General features: G+C 43.2%; 1 protein-coding gene across 1 annotated transcript in view; it reads left to right on the top strand.

Annotated features, from left to right (window-relative positions):
• The first annotated feature begins 533 nt into the window (after window positions 1–533).
• Window positions 534–19,889, top strand: part of LOC133121235 (uncharacterized) — a 33,827-nt gene continuing 14,471 nt past the window's right edge. The window contains exons 1-15 of the mRNA XM_061230440.1: window positions 534–619; window positions 1,116–1,202; window positions 1,751–1,886; window positions 2,452–2,505; window positions 4,890–4,964; window positions 5,794–5,882; window positions 6,034–6,070; window positions 6,833–6,972; window positions 7,196–10,192; window positions 10,288–10,361; window positions 15,868–16,018; window positions 16,179–16,236; window positions 16,873–17,027; window positions 19,367–19,581; window positions 19,796–19,883. Of these exons, the coding sequence (XP_061086424.1) occupies window positions 1,813–1,886; window positions 2,452–2,505; window positions 4,890–4,964; window positions 5,794–5,882; window positions 6,034–6,070; window positions 6,833–6,972; window positions 7,196–10,192; window positions 10,288–10,361; window positions 15,868–16,018; window positions 16,179–16,236; window positions 16,873–17,027; window positions 19,367–19,581; window positions 19,796–19,883 (4,207 nt within the window). The 5' untranslated portion in view covers window positions 534–619; window positions 1,116–1,202; window positions 1,751–1,812. The remainder of the gene's footprint in view (window positions 620–1,115; window positions 1,203–1,750; window positions 1,887–2,451; window positions 2,506–4,889; window positions 4,965–5,793; window positions 5,883–6,033; window positions 6,071–6,832; window positions 6,973–7,195; window positions 10,193–10,287; window positions 10,362–15,867; window positions 16,019–16,178; window positions 16,237–16,872; window positions 17,028–19,366; window positions 19,582–19,795; window positions 19,884–19,889) is intronic.

The raw sequence follows: 19,889 nt of genomic DNA, 5'->3' as shown, positions 1-19,889 counted from the left end.
TTCGACCTCAATGAATATATTAGTATACAAAATGTTATTATTGTTATTTTTGTACTTATTTTTTATGATCATCTCGACCTGTTGCTGTCTGAGGAGATTGGAAGGAGAGGGAGGTTGAGGCAAAGAGGTAGAGAGAGGGTGACAGGCCGGGGAAGTGAAAACACTTTTTTACAGGATAAAAAGTGTTGCAAAAGCACTAGTAAGAAAAATGAATCCTTTTGCAGTCTCCAAATGTCCTTTTTGGAAAACTGCCTAGACAGCATAGAAAGAAAAAAAACAATGCAGAATGCTCATTTTTGGTGATATTGCCATCAAATCTGTCCAGTGTTATGGACAAATCCCATTTCTGGTGACTACCGTATGTACTGCTTCACAAAGACAGTTCAAGTGCAGAAACACTGCACTAGTGACGCATTAGAAAGGGGGAAGGTGATATTCTGGCAGGTGTCCTAGGGGATTGGATTTGGAAGCTGAGCAAAGCAGGAAGCGATGCTGGATAGGCGGTCTCTTGTTCACGTGACACCCCAGATGCGGGAAAACTTAAAGCAACGTAAAGCGGCTAATAAAGCTAGCTAAGATAGTTTGCGAAGTAAAAAAAAAAAGAAAGAAAAAAAAAAGCGTAAGTATTCGGTCAATCGTGTTTGGTGTGTAGTGGAATACGCACATTGTATTGCCTTACTTAATCTACTGACAAAACAATTTGTCAGTTTTACGAATTGCAAATCTTAGCCAGTCATCCGGTTCCGTAGCTAACGGTGTTAGCTACATCAGTTGAGTTAGTTTTCTGTATTAGCAATCTACTGTAAACAATAGCCCAAACGAGTGTTGATGGAAAAATAGACTTTTTTCTAATTAACTTTGAGTCAACGTTGATTTAAGCAGCGCTCTGGTTTACAAAACATAGCTAGCCCTGCCTAGCACATATAACGTTGACGTAACGGTAGTGTAAACAAAACTCATCTGTATGTTGCGGGTTTGTAGCCGCATAATACTAACGTTGGCTAATTTGCGAACATATAATCGTGTTCCTGGTAGGTAGTCTAACTAACTGGCTAACGTTAAAAATGAAATATAAGCCCTAGCTATCTGATAATTTACGTCAATTTCCTAACTAGGTGCTGGGCCTCGCTGAATGACTCGTTTAAGAGAGTGCACCAGACTTTGGCTATAACTCCCTGTCTCTGTTAGTTGACTATTTATGGGTAAGTGGGAAGGGATTCTAAAAACTGTATTTTCAGCAAATGTATCTACTTTAATTTAGAATTATGACATCAGTCTCTAATGTCACAGGGGAGATTCATTTTCAAAATTAATTTTAATTACCACCTTGTAACCAGTAAATCTTCAAGTTGAGTAAATATTCAAGTATGAACTGCTCAGGAAATAAAACATTTATTACTATGTATTGTATAAAAATGCACTTGCTGTAGATTACAGTTCGATGTGTTGTTCGTCTGATGCTGAGAAGTGATCCTGGTAAATGTCTGAAAATGCTCGTAGTACATGACACCACACTGTTGTTGTGTTCTCAACTTAATCAATTGTCCATTTATTTAAAAACTTGTGTTATCCAGCCTTGCTTGTCACCCGGCGTCATTGACCCTTCAGAACGGTGCCCGGTTAGCTGTCTGACCGGTATTATTTGTGATGTTACTTGTCATGCTAAAATCACTGACCCCACACGTAGATGTTTTTTTGTTTTTTTTCATTATTATTATTTTTTATACTTGAACATTTTCTCAACTTGCAGCGATGGTCAATCGTATGTGACAGCACCCTTGCTGTTTGCACTGTATGCTGTGAAAGAAGATAATGAAAGCGCCAAAGGCAACAGATGTTAAACGGGGCATCTCCGTAATTCGGGAGAACCTGCAGTGTCCAATATGGTAAGCGATTATTTTATCTGTAACTCATCACCTTTTGTTGAAATGTATGGGAGCTAGCTAATTTACTTTGATTACTTTATCCTCAAACGTCAGTAATAAATTTTGCTCTTTGACGTCGGAAACATATTTGTAATAAATGAACAAATCTGTTTATGAGCCAAGGCTAAATCCCTGGTTGTAATCCAAGGAAACATTGGTGTTTATTAATGTACATTTAAAAATTATATATATATATATATACACCAGGAACAGTGCACATTAATCAACATTTTCAGTTTCCACATCAATGTAAATGTGCCAGAGTTAGCTAATGAGCTCATTTTCATCTGTAGTAACTAACCTGCATGTCTTTAGATATGATAACAACAGTAGAATGAACCAATGGACCATGTATCCAGACGAATTTCACCCTAAACATGGCAATGTTTAACCCATTATTAAAAATGAGCCACAGACTTTAACAGCGCCCCCCAAGGTCCAAGAGGTCTGTCACCGCCTTTGTGCTTTATCTGATCATGTCTTTCACTTTCATACGGTAAGAATTTGTTTTTGTTCATTTTTGCAGTTTGGATTTGTTGAGCATGCCCATCTCCACCAAGTGTGACCACCAGTTCTGCAGGTCAGTTGCTGTTGTGTTGTACTCCATGCAGTTTTACAGATTTAAAGCCTGTTTGCTTTAGGCAGTGTTCTATTGTTTCATTTTTGTTGGTGTTTGGTTACTTCAGGAACGGGAAAGTAAAAATAACATTCACGTCCATGCACAACATCATTCACAAGTTTCGGGTGAAGGGGCTATGCTGGGGTGCATGGCTGAGTCTTAACTTCGGGTCAAATCCGGTGCCTACCAGGACTCTGGGAGCTTCATAAGGCGATGTGCAATTGGTGCTTGCCTAGGATATGAGTGAGTTCAGTTGGCTTGGGGTCCTTTGTTTCTCTCCTCAATGTATTATGCGGCCCCCACTGGTCTGGCGTAGACTGCATGTCAAAGCCACAAATGACAGGTCTTCCTCCTACTCCACTGTGTGCCGGCTTAGCTGTAGTCTGCGGTGTGACCAGAAGTAGTAGTGACACCATGTTTTGGTGGAGGTGAGCCACAGATTCTTCTCTACTCTCTTGAGTTGGCTGTACGGTTTGCATGAATGTGGCTGTGGATGCAGATAAGTAAGGAATGTTAAAGGAACTGTTCAGAGGAACCCATGGTTGTTAACACCAGACAATACTTGGATACTTTAGAAGGCATGGAGTTACTTCAGAATAAAAAGTTCAGCCCTGGAATTATACTCACCTGACTCATTGAAGCCCTAACGAGTAAATCACCTGGGTCTGGGCCTTAGTAATCATCTTTTTAAAAAGCAACAAAGAATAATCCAAAAGGGTTCCCAGTCTTTTGCCCAGGGCCCTTTTCATCATTTGTAAACCGTAAAATTGAAAAGCGTCTTGCTTTCAAATTTATATAAAGGTAACTCTGTTCATGTTTGCTTCTGTTCACCAAGATATTAATTGTTAAAGGCTTTTTGACTAGGGTGCTCAAATTTTTGCATACGACTGTATGTCTAGGCAGTTTTCCAAAAAGGACATTTGGAGACTCCAAATCTAAATGATATTGGGGGTCTTATGAGGTGTAAAATACTGTATTTTGATAACTAAACTATACAACACTTTATCCTGAAAAAAAGTGTTTTCCCTTACCCCCTGCCTGTCATCCTTTCCCTACTTATCTGTCTTAACCTTCTTGCAGCCATCCTCAGACAGCAACAGATCGAGAAGATCATAAAAAAATAAGTACAAAAATGACAATAATAACATCTTGTATAATATATTAATTGAGGCTCATTGATTGAGGTTTTTGTCAGACACATTCCACAATTTTTCATGCTAATTGTTATTCAAAAGCAGGCTGGCTCCGTATTCATAAGCATACTGAATAATAATACAATATTTTGAGAATGCATTTAGCTCACCGATATAAAATTAGGTCACATCACTGAAAAAGCCCTCTATTGTTGAGTCAAAGGTGTTTTCACTGTTCCTCAGAAATATTGACTCAGAGAGAGATTCCTTGGAACCCCGCCAGAGGAAGTGCAACAGTCTCAGCATGTGTATTGAAAATGCTACAGTTTTGTTTTGCCGGCGATATACACTATTGGAAATGTAATGTCATTAGCTAAAAGAGTTTTTAGTCATCACTTTTATAACATGCTCTTTGTCAGTTCTCTGATGAGCTGAAGTTAAACTGAATTTTCCTGCACACGGATGGGGGTAAAGCATTTTCTCTGCAACGATATTACCAATACCTGTCTGAGACGCTCATACTTGGGCTCACCGTGTTCAAGAAAGCCTATACAAAAGGTAGATAATGGCAAGATGACCAAGTACTCTTGTAGAAGCATGCAACAGCAAAACAGGCAATGACAATTCTTCCAGAGAAATTTTAAGTAAGCAATGGAAATTCTGTCAAAGTTTCACCGAGTTGGCACATTTTTAGAATGGGAAACTATTATGTATTTGTTTCACTGGACCCTTGCTGTGAAAAGGACACTGACATTACCTTATTTCTTGTAGGATGTTGATTTCCAAAATGCAGATAATGTGAGGTCCCCCACACACTTGTTTTACCACCTACATGTTACAAAATAAGGAACTGGTTTCACTAAAGCAATGGCATCTTAAAATAGGTTCTACCGGTAGAACCATCAATTTTTACGCTTTCAAACGGTATATCCTGTTGCCATAGTGATTGAAAATTGTAATGAATGCAAAAAAATCCTCATAAGGGCTTAAAGAACATAAGTAATTGCATGAAACATTGCTTGTTATGATAGCGTAAACCTTTAAAGTCAAATTAATTGCATTAATTGTCTGAGTAAACATTTCATGCAGTTATTTTATTGTGAAAAATGGCATTCATTTACTGAATAAAGGTTATAATATGATAGATATTAATTGAATGCCTGCCTCATTGGCTTTCATTTGCCTTTGTGCTTTTCTCCTTTTGTTTGTAAGATTCTGTATGATGAAGCTTCTGGACAGGAAGAAGGAGGCCAACTGTCCGGTCTGCAAATCCAAGGTCACAAAAAGGTGAGACCTAATGCTCTGTGATTTTAATTCATGAAACGAACAGTTCAGCAAATACCTTTAGTGGAGCACTCATCCTCAGCCTGAGGGAGATTCCAGGTATTTCTGTGTATAGTGCTTGCTATTTTTTATGATCTGTTAGCTTCATGTGACAGCAATACATCATTCATTTCTGTTTGCTACTCCACTTTTTGAGTTATTAAAATCTCAGTACAAGACTGAGTGTGTTCTCTTTGCATTTCTTGTGTGCTCATTTAGATAAGGGTGCCTTGTTGAAGGTTTTAATCTGCATCATTGTTATCTGTTCACCTTAAAATTCTCCTTGATTCACTTTTAATTCAAGATGCACACATTGGCCGAAATGAAATGGAATGTGGATTTAATCATTATTTATACAATTCAAGTACTGTTGCCAGGGACTGATGCAGTCCACCATATTAATTCTGACATCATCTTTAAAAAATTAAAAATTAAAAAATTAAATACAATAAAGAAAAAACCCCAATCTTCCTTTTACTCTGCCAGTCACCACCAGTTGACCTTCATAGGTCATCTGGTGCCAGCGCTGCCAACAGATTGCAAGAGTCTGATTAAACGAGGGAGATATTAATGAGGAGTAAGGCATGTGATGGCTTGCTCAGTGAAACCCACCCTTCCTGGGTGACCCCATGGTCAATGGTGCCCTGCTGGACTTCCATTCAGACTTGGCACAGGATCAATTAATTCTGTGAGGATACAACACAGCAGTATGAAAAAGGGCCTCAGTTGCATGCGGGACTTGAACACCCCAAAGTGTTTGAGTCTCTCTCCCCCTCTCGTCCTCGATCCGCAGAAGCCTGCAAGAGAGCCCTGGGTTCCAGAGGCTTGTGGAGGGATTGCAGCACATGGTCCAGGCTTACGAGGAGGACACAAGCACAGACTGTGAGTCTACTCTGACGGCTACACCATTCCGTCACTCAGGAGATGGTCTATAATTCAGCTACTCTGCCATTTCATGAACACTTATGTTCGCACTTCTCTCTTCTTTCTTTCTTCTTTTAAAAATAAATAAAAAATCTTTTTTATTTTTTAGATTTCACTGGAGCGTCCCAAGGGCTGGAACACCTGCGGTAAGGAGTGTAGATTGTACCAAAAAAAAAGATTTAATGGTTCTGCACAAATTGTATGATGTATAAAAAAAACGCCATACGATCCTGTCAGATGGGGAATAAATGAAGATCGTAGAATGTTCTGCTGTAATTCTTTGTCCACATGAAAGCAGCTGTCATTCCTGAAGCTATTCCTTCTTTGATTTCATGTCCTTTCAGGGCACAATTTCCAGTAAAATTGTTTTACGCCAATCGATCACCGCCAGGCAAAATCCGAATTTTCTTGATTGTTCCTGTGTGTCCTCATGGCTTGATTAGCCTCGGGGTGTTGCCTCTATTCAGTGCGATTTTATGGTTTGATTTTTCTCAGCTACAGAAGCCTAGCATCGGTGTCAGTGCAAGCAATCAGTTTTTGCTGATGAATTTAACCTTATGTGCAGTTTTTAGAGTTGAGAAGTAGCTATTTTTTAAGTTTAGTTTGGTAATGTGCTCTTCCTCTTTCTGACATGTTGGTGTACTTTGCAAAGCATTTATTAATAGTTGACTGCCTGTGCTGTCAACTCTGTGGGATTGATATTTCCCTTGGTTTCATTCCTAAAACAATATGCCCTTGAAGGAGCTCAGATAAAGGCACAAAATATATTAAGAAGGATTTATTTCTATTGTTTTGTGTGAAATACTGTTATCCTTCATTCAAGCGTTGCATTTGTCTTGCATCCCCCGGGAATTGAGTCTGGTCATGCCACATTGTCCTTAAAGCATGTTATCTCTTTTGTCATCCAGGTGTCAGGAGGGGGGCCCCAGGGAAATGCAGTACGATGGGGGTAAAACCTTGTCTTGTGACAGTCAAGGTGTTGACTCGGCTGACAGCAGCCGATCCCCAGGCCCTGAGGAAGCAAGAATTTCCTTCTCATCCGCGGAAGGTGAGAGATTCTTTCCCTGGGGTATATGACAGGGAGTGGGTGAGCAAATCTTTTTCTGTCAGTCTGTCAAAAAGCTGCAGTGGATAGATACAAGAAAATGCAGCAAGACCGACTGTGTGCCATATGCAGCAGTCAAGATCCAGATGCTTGTAATGAATCTAATGTTTCTTTTTAAAATTGATGTATTGATTTTAGTTTTATTTTTACCGTTCTTTCCATTTAGCCCAGCAAGGCTATGCAAAACTGATGGATCTTGAAGATTCTTGCGCGATCACTTTGGATAAGGAAGGATTTGATAGTGGTCTTTCTGATATGCCCCAGGCCTCAGAAATGCTGACGGATGATAAATGCACGGCCAGCACCACCAACTTAGAGCTTCCAGGTTCCAGTGTGGAAGTAACTATTCCCTTAGGAGCTGAAATGATTAAGCTGAGAACAAAGAAAGATAAATCTCATAATGTTTCACATGAACAAAGAGAGAGTCCTGAAGAGGTTCCTAAGAAAACCGGTAGACGACCTCATAGGGCAACAACAAAAATGGTAGATGCAGACCCTGAAAAAATAGTTGATAGAAGGTGCAGAAGAAGTCTTCAGAAGGTTTCAGAGTGGCTATTAAAGATCTCGCCAACGGATGTGGAGGAAGACGGTGATAGCTGTTTGTCGGATGGTGGAAGTTCATCCTCCACTATCAAAGAAGAGAAAGACAAGGAGCCACCCTTGACCATCAGAAAAGATGACCATAATAAGAGCTTAGAGGAGCAAGTGTTTGGAGTCGTCTACAGGCGTGACCGGAAATCCATGGGAAACCGGCTCAACAGAACCTTGCTGTCAGAAAGCAGAGGAGTCACTGCTCTGTCAGCTTGTCATCCTTCAGATGGAATCCAGATCCAGAAAATAGCTTCTAACAGGGGGACATCGAGTGGATTGGCACCTGCAGACAAAATGCCCCATACTGAGGAGGAAGAGGGGGAAGTGCATGTTGTGAGCCAGTCAGTGTGCAATGAATCAAATGTAGAGCCCATCAAGGGCCAGACATCTGAGGACAGACCAAACGAGGAAGTTGACCTGCTTGAACTCTGTTCTGACTCATACAAAAAGAATATTGAGCAAGTGCAATTGCCAGAGGGGGAAGATGTAGCGGAGGACAGTCCTGTTTTTGAGGTGTCTCTCCGAAGAACCTCAAAGAGAGCGAGATCTAATGTGGGGAGTACGTGGAAAGAAGTGGACAACTTGCGTCAGGATGGGAACGGAGAAACGGGGAATGTCAAGCAAGGTAAACGGAAGAGTGAATGTAGGAAGAAGGAAAACTGGTTGACCCAGATGCGGTCAGCTAAAGTCGCAAAGCCCTTGGATCTCGTCAGCAATGGTGTGGACACATATGACCCTACGGTTAGGCTTCAAAATGGGCAGTTGATTGTGAAGACGGAGGTTCAGATTGAGAGTTATCCAAGTAGTGAAGGCCTAGGGAGCCCGGCTGCCAGGATAACTAGACAGAGCAAGAGGCTGCAGGTGTTCACCAAGGAGGTTCAGGGGACCAAGAGGAATACCAGATCTGTGGGATCCACAAAGAGTGCTGTCCCTCACTTCGACAAAGCATATGCCGGGGAAAAAGCAGCCTTTGAGGAGATTGTTGTAAGAGTTCAAAGCCCCAAAACAAAGATGATGGAAAACAGCATGATGAGAATTGGTTGCATTGTCGACGGGGATTTGGCAAACATTGAAAAAATTGAGTCAAGCATCAGCAAAGCTGTAGATGTTCAGAATGAATGGAAAGAAAGCCCTACTAAAAAAAGTGGTTCACTGTCTGCAATTACAAATGCAGAAAGTTCTTCTGATGTTAACATTCAGTACTCTGCTCTCAAAGGTGTCCAGCCTGCCTCCCAAGCTTCTCAGGACCACTCGCAAGAGGACGTGCTGGAAATTCATAGTTCTGTGGAGAACTCTGTGTGCAAGGTCATTCAAGTTCACGGGGAAGAAGATGAGAAGAATGACAGTGAGCAGGACACAGAACAACTGCTAAAAACCTTCAAGGCCACTAAGAGAAGATCATTTCAGCTGGGTGTTCCTAAACCTATTTCATCAGACAGGGCTTCAACATTCTGTGACAAGGAAAATGAAGAAGCAGCACCAGAGGTTGTCTTCATAAACGAGGAACTTAATCCCAACAGGGATCTGGAGCCATGTTGCCTGATGGAGACTGTGAAAGAAGCGGAGGTGCAGCAGAACCAGGAGTCTGTTGGAATGCCCAGTCCATCCATTTCCAAAAAAAATGAAGTTGAGAACTCATTGTGCAGTGACCTCGTACCACCCACAAATGGATCAAACCATAGCTTGCATAATTCTCTACTTCTGAAGAAAAGCTATATTCTGACAGGAGAGAATTCCAATGAGTTATTTGAGGAGAGCTCAAACACTGGGAAGGGTCCTGAGGCCAGACCCACAGGGAACTCTGGTAATGGAGCCCCACCTACAGGTAGGAAAAGAAAAAACTCTGAGACAAGCTCCAGACTTTCTGTCAGTTCTCAAATCATGGACTCTGAGCTACTTTTCCCAGCCCTCGTTGCCTCTGAGGAGGTGCCTAAAGAATCTGCCAGTGCCATCGATAATATGCCTTTGGGGGAAGTGGAAAGTCAGAAACCTTTGAATAGCACCTCTGAGGACTCTGAGAACAGTGGAGTCTTCAAAAAAAGGATGATAGGGTCTGCGTGCCATGAAGGAGTTGTCTTCATAGACTCCACAGCCGACCCGCATGGATTCCATGACAGGCATCAGGCAATAATGCTGCAAAACTCGGAGACTGACAAAGTTCTGCAGTCATCAATGACCCCAGATGACCTCTTACCCCCGATTGTTGTGCTCAGCACCACAACTGAATGCACGGTCAGTGCAGGCCCAAGTCAGAGGGCTGGGAATGTGGAAGACACCGCCCAGTGGAGCAGTGAAGGTGACCCCAGACTGAGGAAGAGGAAGAGACCCCAGAGGCTGGAGTCCTCTGGGTCTGAGGGCAGTGATGAGGAAGTTCAGCTTCCCTCCTTGGCTCAGCTGTTCGGACAAGACAAGTCCAAACAACCAGTTGAAGAAAAAACAATCCCAGTGATTGGAGACCTCCCTCCTTGTAATGGTCAGACCAGTACAGAACACTCTCTCAAACGTGCCCCGAGTCCAGAGTGGGTCCAAGCCAGTCAAGGATCTGTGGACCTTTTTGACACACCAGAGCAATGTAAGTGTAATTTAACTAATATATACAGTTTTAGGTGTTTTCAGGTGTTCAAATCTCAGATTTTACTCCACCTACCCCATCTGTGTCATTTTCAGGTGAGGGATTGCCAGATGATAGAGGTCACTCCGTTGAATCCACACAGTTTTCGAATGAAATCATTGGCACTCAGGTGAGATGTTTTCTCTTCACAGAATGGTTGTCTGCTAGTGTAGCCTATCCACTTAGTGGTTTCATGTGTTGTGTGTTCAGAACTGCTCTTCTGCATGCCACTGTTGTAATGTGTGGTTATTTGCGTTACTGTCACCTTCCTGTCAGCTTCGACCAGTCTGGCCATTCTCCTCTGACCTCTCATTAACAGCGTGTTTTTGCCTGCAGAACTGCTACTGGATATATTTTTTTTTTCGCACCATTGTCTGCAAACTGTAGAGACTGTTGTGCGTGATAATCACAGCCGATCAACAGTTTCTGAGATACTCAAACCACTCTGTCTGGCACCAACAATCATTCCATGGTCAAAGTCACCTAAATCACTTTTATTTTTTTTATTCACTTTGCATGCTTTTATGCATTTAGTGGCTGCCCCATAATTGGCTGATTAAATATTTGCATTTACGAGGTGGTATACAGGTCTGCCTAATAAATTGCTCATTAAGTGTATATGCATACACAATATATTCTGCAAGATAGTCATCCCAAGCATACCTCAATAAAAGAAATATTTATTTGACCACAAAGTTGCTGATTTGCAATAGCCATATCTGTCAGCCGTAGAGTAATACAGGTATGTCTGTGATGTGTCACAGAAAGTTTGACTATTATATTGGCCTCTTGGGTATGCATCTGGTTATTATCTTCAATTGTGTCATTGCATTCCAGTCAATTCAAATTCCTCAGTTCAGAATTCTCATTACAGTCCTGTCACTCCCTTCATTCTGGGATTGCTGTCATTTCAGGACCTGCCACTTGAAGCTTTTAAAGGCAATTTCATATTAAAGGTACAAATCCATCACTGAAGTCTACAAAACCATTTTCACATTTCTGAAAGAATTGAACACAAAACATATCTACCACTGTAGTTTTGTCCTGGGATGCTGAATGCTATTTATGAATCATAAAGTCTTGGCATTTTCTTGTCTTTTTATAGAACATATTATAATGAATATAATGTAGTATATCATACTTAAGTGTTGCTTTGCAAATTCAAATCTTGAGACCGCAATAATAGAATAATAACAGAATAATAGATTAGCAAAAAGTAATGAATCATTCAGTTTTTCCCTTCAGATTTTTTGCAACGGTTCTCTGGTTTACAGTGCAATTCTGCATACGCATGTGCATACAGCTGATTCTTGGAACAGATTTTTCACACCTCCTAACATCCCCAGCGTTCTCCAATTCCCCCCACATTTGCCACTTCTTGCCCCAGGGTTGCGTGTATCCTCTGTTTGCAAACATGAAATAGGTCTGTAAGCCAGTCATCCATCACTGGTATGTGTTTACTGAAGATGACTTGGGTTAGCGAACAACACCGGAAGAGACTCCCATAAGGTCCCCTGGAAGACGCTATGTCAGTTATGGGCAACTCCAGGCCTGGAGGGCCGGTGTGTATGCAGGATTTTGCTGCCACAAGCTACCCTGGCTCAATCAGCTAATTAGCCAGGTGCACCATGACCGATTCACTCGTAAATTAGACCACAAGAAAAATGCAACACAACAAGCACATTGATCAGCTGCTGTTTATATCATGGAATCTAGCTATAAATGACACATCTTGTAAATGATTGGGTTAACTGCTTAAGTCTCAGGTGTGGGTTTTCTTGCATTCATTCCTTTTTTCACAGTGCAATTTGAATCGCTATGGTAACAGGATGTACCTTTTGAAAGTGTTCCATCTGTGTAACCTATTTTTAGATGCCATTGCTTTACTGACAACAGTACCTTACTTTGTAACATGTGGGTAGCAAAACAAGCGTGGGGGGGGTCCTTGCCTATGGAAATCCACATACTACAAGAAATATGGTAATGTCAGTGTCCTTTTCATGGCAAGGGTCCAGTAAACCAAATGTATAATAGTTTCTTATCAGAACGTACTAACTCGGAGATACATTGATAGAATGTCCATTGTTCACTGAGAATTTATCTGGAGAAATCATCATTGTTGTCTATTTTGCTGTTGCCTACTTCTACAAGAGTACTTGTACATAGTAATGCTATTATCTTCATTTTGTATAGGTGCTCTGGAACTTGTAACCGTAATGGAGTTGCTAAGAATAGGCGTTCTCCCCATCCGTGCAGTCGACTACAGTATAACGTCTGTACAGCAAAGAACCGACTACGTGCATGTTATTGAAATGAAGAATTTTAGTTAATGACATTTAGTTTCCAACGGTGTATAGTTTAGGCTTGCATAAAACAACACAATTTTGGCCTGCATAACCAATACGCACACAGAGACTGTTGCACCGTGGCAGAAACGGTTCTTGAAATTCTATGTGATAAACGGTTGACGTTTTACAACAAAAAATATATTTTGTGATGCCTGTGTCTAAATAGACAGCTTCTCTCAGACGGCCAGGGAATCTCTCGTCTGTGTGAATATTTCTTCAGAGAATATTTCTCAGGTGTACTTTGACTCCACAATAGAGGGGATTTTCAGTGACATGACCCCATTTTATATAGGGTGAGCATCTAAATACATTCTCAAAATATTTAATTATTCAGTCATCTTATAAATAAGGAGCCAGCCTGCTTTTAAATTATGCATTTGAAATTGTGGAATGTGTTTTGCTTGTTGATGGGGGTTGGGTATTTCACAACTTTAATCAGTGGACCTCAATGAATGTATTAAAATGTTATTATTGTCATTTTTGTACTTCTAGACCTGTTGCTGTCTAAGGAGAGCGCATGGAGAGGGAGGTTGAGACCGAGATGTAGGGCGAGGGTGACAGGCAGGGGGAAGGATAAAAACTTTATTTATTAAGCAAATTAAAAAAACCTCCATGTTTCCTTTTGGAGTCTCCAAATATCCTTTTTGGATAACTGCCTAGGCATACCTGAGAAAAAATTATGAAAAAAACAATGCAGAATGGTGATATTGTCATCAAATGGGGGCTTGGTCAGTGTTGTGGCTGTGGCTCCATTGTGTTTCTAATAGCATCAGCCATAGCCACAATAAGCTGTCCATTCAAAAACAAAATCTTTTCAGTGAGAATAAACACTTCCTCTTTCACTGTGTTTGGGCTTTAACTTTGCTTTAGTAATATTTGGAGTAATTCTCAACAAACCCCAAGGGGTTACCTTACCAAAGAGACCAGGATTATTCCTGTAGTCAAGGGTTCAAGAATAGTATAAATTTTCCTTATGTTATTTTCAAACTTTTGTCAAGAAAAGGGGTGATACTTAAAGGGATACTGCTTAAGTCTCAGGTGTTGGTTTTCTTCCATTCATAATTAAGGGCAGAAGTCCAGAAACCAATACAGCCCGCCTAGCCCGACCCTGTGCTACGTATTACAACTGGACTTAAATGTAAATGCGCGCAACCACTTATGCAAGTTGCATTCCTGAATATGAAGAATTATGGCAAAATTAGATTAATGTTCTGCTGATAGTAATGTTGAGGAGAAAATGTTTTGCAGGATAATATAAGACAGCTTTGCTTGTTTGTTTCTGAGCTAATGGGCCCATTTGCCTCTAAGTATAGCTTTAAAAAAAATATGTAAAATTCTAGCAGTTGCGCTGCCACACTGCACAACTATGGAAGTGGAAAAACATTTCTTTTTTTCTAGGTCTGTGTGGTTTGTGTTGTATGAAAAGTACATGGGATTATTTCAACTGCAGTCATCCCAAGTCGCATGGAAATCAGAGACCATTTAAGAAAATCTTTCTTGTTAATGTTTTAATTTGCAAGTCAATCAGAAATAGGTCATTTAATGACCGCAATCCAGTCCACATTTTGGTGTGTAGTCTTGCTGTGGAAAAATTGGGAACGGAATGCCTTGTGACTGTTTTGCTAAAATATTTAGAATATTGGATATTTTTCAGTTTTGTGTGTGTATTTTGACTGCACTCAATAGCTATTTGGACATAATATATGCTTTTTTGCAGTGCTGTGAAACAAGCATTTTATATTTTGAAAGTAGGCAGTCATTTCTGTACGCTTGCTTGTGGAATTTAATTGTGCTTGTATAGTGATTTTTACAGAGAAACTGTCTCAAAGACACTTTATAGAAAAACTGGGAATAAGAAAACTAGGAAATATGGTGTCTGAACCTCTAAAAAACAGCCAACAAAATCCCAGTGGGAAGAAGCTGCACTCTAACAGTGGCATGAAAAATCTCTCTTGGTGGGAAGGAATGAAGCTCTGATGGCTCTGATAGCTGGCTCAGTATCAATTCAATTAGTCAGAACTAAATTGATGTTCTGTCCATTTTAATGACATATAGGTTAGTTGACTAAGAGTAGCCATTTTCTGTTGATTGTTCTCTCATTTTCTGTTTCAATTCAAATTCTACACCATGAATGTGTGATGTATTAAGCGACTAATGGAACTAATGATGAAACTAATAGCAGTAAGCACTACCACACTTCTTGTGTGACCAAGATTTTAGGGATCATCCAACAAGACATCTGCGGGATATTGATCTGGTCAAATCTTTCTGTCTAAGGCTAGTTTGGCTGCAAAGTAATGGCTGGCATTTCTACGGAAGCAATTGACATAACCTAAAAGCAAAAATTGGGATTTTTTTGGTTGTTGCCGTAGCAACCACATTACTGTCTCTGTTGCCACCGTGATGCCCGTGCACACATGGGCTTTGCCGTACATCAGCCACGGAAATTCCACTGAGACCAGGTACAGCTTCATATTATTCATTCACAAGATATGTGATATGCTAGCTATGTCCACCAGGTGGCAGGCTCTTCACCCTCTTCTCCGGAGTTGTCATGCGCTTGAAGACGGACTACCCTGCTGGTTAAAGATGTACCCCTCAGCAACTTTGTAAATTGCATTTCATTACAGGCAAGGAAATGCAGCTGGGGAGATGATATTTGCTCACAACGCCATCTATCTTTGTGCATCTCTTATGTGTGTTTGCGTTTCTATTCATGACTTTGGCTGGCAGTGGGTGAGGACTTGTTTTCCTCTGCAGAAATGAGCATACTTTGGTTTCCTTGGAAGCAGAGTCAAGATTGTATCTATAAAGAGAATAGACAGCTGTGTACATCTTTTCCTGGTTCTTTTGAAGTTTTCTTGGGCAGTGAATTTCTCAGTGAATGTGCTGTGAGCTGCGGTAATGAAGTCTGGCCGAAGCCCTGGGTTGGTGTCGATCCATATCGGCCGCGGCCTCCAGGAGTGCCATGGTTGGGTGGCCAGGCGTGGGGCTGCAGGGGACGGGGACTGCCAGTGAAACGCACTTTTCCCGTTTTGATTGGCTTCTCCTGGTGTGTTTGGAGATTCAGACACACCAGGCTGGTCTAAAGGAGTGTCAGAGTAGAAGCACTCCCTGGTCCAAATTTGTGGTGATCAAAGGGGAGCCTAGACAAACTGCACGCACATGCCAAGTAAACCTGGCAGTTGCCGTGTCGCTCCGTCGCCCTCACTGCTACGTCCAGCCCCCGGCGGCGTGCAGGGGAGCAGGCGGAGTAAACATCGCTCCCCGTCTCTTCGCCCCAAACAGCAGAAGGTGGCCATGCAGGCAGAGCTGCGCCGGCTGGAGGAGATGATGGCGCTCGTGTCCGAGGCCCTGCACAAGAAGGCGGACGGCTCCCAGCTCCAAGTCAAGACGTCCCAGGGGTCCCTGCAGAACCCCGGCTCAGCGGCGCAGAGAGGTAGGACCAGAGGGCGGAGACGACAACAGCAGAACTCGCCCTGTCTGTCAGCTGCAGTTTGATGGGCCTTCAGGGTTTACAGGGAGAGGTTACCCCTTTTTTTGCTCCCAGCCCAGTTTTTCTGCCCTCCGTTAATCACGTCCTTCTGCTTTTTTGCTAGCTCAAGACCACCCCCAGAGCCCCCCGTGGTGTGACCGAACTGGAGAGGCACCCACAAGGTAGGCGCACCCGTTAAAGCCCTGACCGGCACGGCTTTACACAGGCCAATAAGAAAAGAGGTGGCCTCCGGGCAGGCGGTTGCTGGCCAATCGGCAAGGCCGATTTCTGGCTGGTCTTTCTAGGAGCGGCGGGCAAAGTTCCGCGCGTTCGGTACGCCATGCATCTTTGAAGACAGGCGGATAATCTTCCTAATGAAGGTGGAGCCCGCTCATGCTGGGGAGAATAAAAAAGTCATTAGCGGCTGCATCGTATTTGTCATTTAGGGCACTTAAAGGGAAAGTTTCGTGCCACCGTAATTTATCTCTCCTGCTTGGCTGCTCCTCTCGCTGTAAGTGTGGCCCGCTGGGAAAGGAGCAGAGGCAGAAAGATCCAGCGTAGCGGCGAGATACAGCTTTTACAGCCTTTCTGTGTCTTCTTCTGAGTGAGAAGTACGAGCTCAGTGGTCAGACATGCTGCGCGCCCCTGACCGGTAGCAGAACTCCGTCTTTGAGCCGTCTCCCTCTCTTTCCGCTCTCTTTTGCTTCTCTTTCTACCAAAAGCTGCTTTTGAAATCCAGATGGGTCAAGGTGGGATTAGTGGTCATGGGTATTTTTCTGTTCCTCTTCCCTACCCCCCTTCCCCCACCACTGCCGCAGGCGGGAGTCCTTGCCCCCGTCCACGCTGTCTCAGGTCTCCTGTCCCGGGGGAAGGACCCTCCGGAGCGGGAGGGGCTTCATCTCACCGCTGCCTGCCCCCAGAGCGACACCCGCCCCCGCAACCCCCAACCAGGAAGAAGGGAGCATCGAGACAGGTGAGGCTGGCTATATCAATGGCCTCCAACCCTGGTGCTGGAGAGCTACTGGGTGTGATGGTTATACTTTTCACCTTAAAATTAGCGCCCTGTTGAGACCCAGGTAACCAGGTGAGATGAGTTAGCTGTGTTAATCTACTGCTCTAATTGATTAATGAAGTGCAGAGTAACAACGAAAACCAGCAGGCCCTGGAGCTCTGCAGGACCAGGGTTGGAGACCAAGAAAAGGAAAGGACCGCTTGGAGAAGGGGCAAAGACGAGTTGGAGACACCAAAATTGGATGCAGGCAGAAAAGCCAGCGACAGCGTAATGGAAAGCATTTATTCAGGGTTTACCGTTGTTTTTAACTGGGGGGGGGGGGGGGGGGTGTTGTTCTCTTGCCCCCTGCTCAGCGTTTTGCGACTGAAGGCGAGGTTTGTAAAGCTGTCTCGCATGTCCCTCTGTGTATCCCTGCCTTTGATGGGCACCTTCCCGACGCCCGCGGCCACCACCTCCCTGTCACCGGGCGCTCGGCAGCCGTAATCGGAGCTTCGAGCCGCCGGCACACAAGGAGGCTGCTGACTCAGCGCTTCAGTGGCCCCTGGGGAATTATTCAGGGCGGCGGTGTTAAAATAAGCGTATCACATCAGCGTGGAAGTGGACTCATTTCTCAGGACGGCAAGGCGACGGCTTATCTTAATTCAATTTACTTCTGCTCCCCTTTAACGCGGGGCGGCGAAGGGCCGAACAGGAGGTGGATTTGAACATTTCACGGGGGAGAGCGAAGGGCACCCCGCTCTTTGCGGCAGCCCTTGATTTATCGCCGCGCTTCGACACCCGACATGCCTCCGTACCTCTCTCCCGCCACGCTTCACGACAAAATCCTAACAACATTTATTAAAAAAGACGTACAGATTTATTTACACCTACCTTTTCTTTTTTCTTTGAGGCAACAGTAAAAAAAGCCGAGCGCACACTGCTGCTGGCAGGAAAAGATGACCGTTTCTCACTCCATGTCAAAGCCATGTTGTACATCATACATTTCCAGACCGTTCCATACCTTTCCACAGAAGGATTATTTGAAGATGCAGATGATTTTTAAGTTGTGTGGTGGTGTATCAATCTAGAACTTTTTTGTTGTGAAGTGCGGAGAAATATGGCATTATGGCAGTATTTCTAGAAGGTTCTTCTCAAGGTGGTTGCTGTAGGAGGCCTCTGATGGACCATAATGAATTGCCCATACTATAGATTTTTTATAAGCTTGAGGTGACTGCATTATATTTGAAGGTAAAGACTGACAATCTGGGCCACGTACTATCAGGCTTTATAAATCGAAGGGGATAGCATCTGAAAGGCAGCAGGTGATTCGTTGCGTGAGCACATGTACCTTGTGGCTATTTGAAACAGCCACCTCTGCTTTTGTGCATATTTTATCACCCGACTGTTTGCGTCTGTCCATATTCGATTCAAAATGGCTCCAAACAAATGTTCATGATGCACTGGTAATGCTTATGAATATGGCAGAGAACCTTATTTTGCATGTCAGATGTACTCCTATATGTACTTGAAACAGAATATAAAGTCATATTTGATGCTGCCGGTGTCCCTACAAAAATCTGGTGTTACTGCTATGACGGACGTGTTAGCAGTTTCTCACAATTAAGTGAAGCCTCGTTCACCTGTATTGGTTGAGCAAATGACGGTAGGGGGTCAATAAGCAAGACTGTTCCCCACAATTAAGAGAGTCTGAATTCTCTGTTATGCGCAGTTGTCGCCTATGTGAGGCACACAAGACCAATTAGAAAGTCATGTGTGTCGAGTCTTAATCAGCCTGAAACCACATTTACCCCAGCCGCCCCAGTCTAGGAAATTCAGTTTGCCTCAGGACTTCATCTGATAAGGTATTAGATTCTCAAGCTGTAAGAGGTAGCGGTATGATTGCTTTTGAAAATATTTTGCTTGGAAACAACAATGTCTAGTGGGATGCTAGCCTGCTAAAACGTATTCAATATTGCATCGACCACTCACCCTATGCATCAATCATCATCATCAAATATGGCCCTGTTAGGTAATTAACTGAACAATTAATGCCACTAATTGGCCACACTATCTTCACGACAATGTACTTCCAGGTAAAGGGAGGGTGGAAAACCAGCAATTCTCAGCCCTTGAAGACCGTGATTTGATGATCCCTGCCCTAAACCCGAACTTGGCATTAACAGTGGAGTACGCCGCTGGCTAGACTAACTGATTCCTAAGAGAATGCCTGCGGGCTGTTATTTAGAGGCTTAGCAGACTTGCTGTTATTAGCCTCAGACGTACCCTGTCAGTCCTTCATGTATGTACCTGTGGTCCAGCAGAGCTGCGTAGCAGGAGGAGCAGGAGTCTGAGGAGCAGTGGAGTGACTGGAGGAAACGCGGCCATGCAGCGTGACGCGGTTCAAACGTGCGAGGACAGGGGACTCCCTCCACCAGGTCCTGTCCAGTCTTCCGTCATGGCCGCCAGACAATCTCCCAGGACAACCACCCGGGGCAAAACGGTGCTGGTGGCGTCAGGACTGAGTGGGCCTGAGCTGGTGAGCGATCTCATTCCTCTCTCCCCCCTCTCCCCCGTCTCATCCTGTTTCCGGTACCTTCTCAAACCATCGCTTATTTTATTGAGTGACATTTACAGAAACGTACTTTGCTTTAGCTCTGACTTTTGTGTTGGGCAATGTTCCCGAAAGGCAGCTTTATTGCATGGAATGTATAAATAAAGTGACTGGCGCTGATGTTTATTTCCCTGTCTAGTCTGTGGTGAAGAAGTTTTCAAAGCAGACGGGCTGCAGCCTGTCTGCCCAGGTGACCCTGGAGACCACCCACGTGGTCATCAGGACGGGTGAGT

Source organism: Conger conger, chromosome 2 (genome assembly GCF_963514075.1).
Source record: "Conger conger chromosome 2, fConCon1.1, whole genome shotgun sequence".
NCBI classification, from domain to species: Eukaryota; Metazoa; Chordata; class Actinopteri; order Anguilliformes; family Congridae; genus Conger; species Conger conger.
This window is presented reverse-complemented; position numbering and strand designations above follow the sequence as displayed.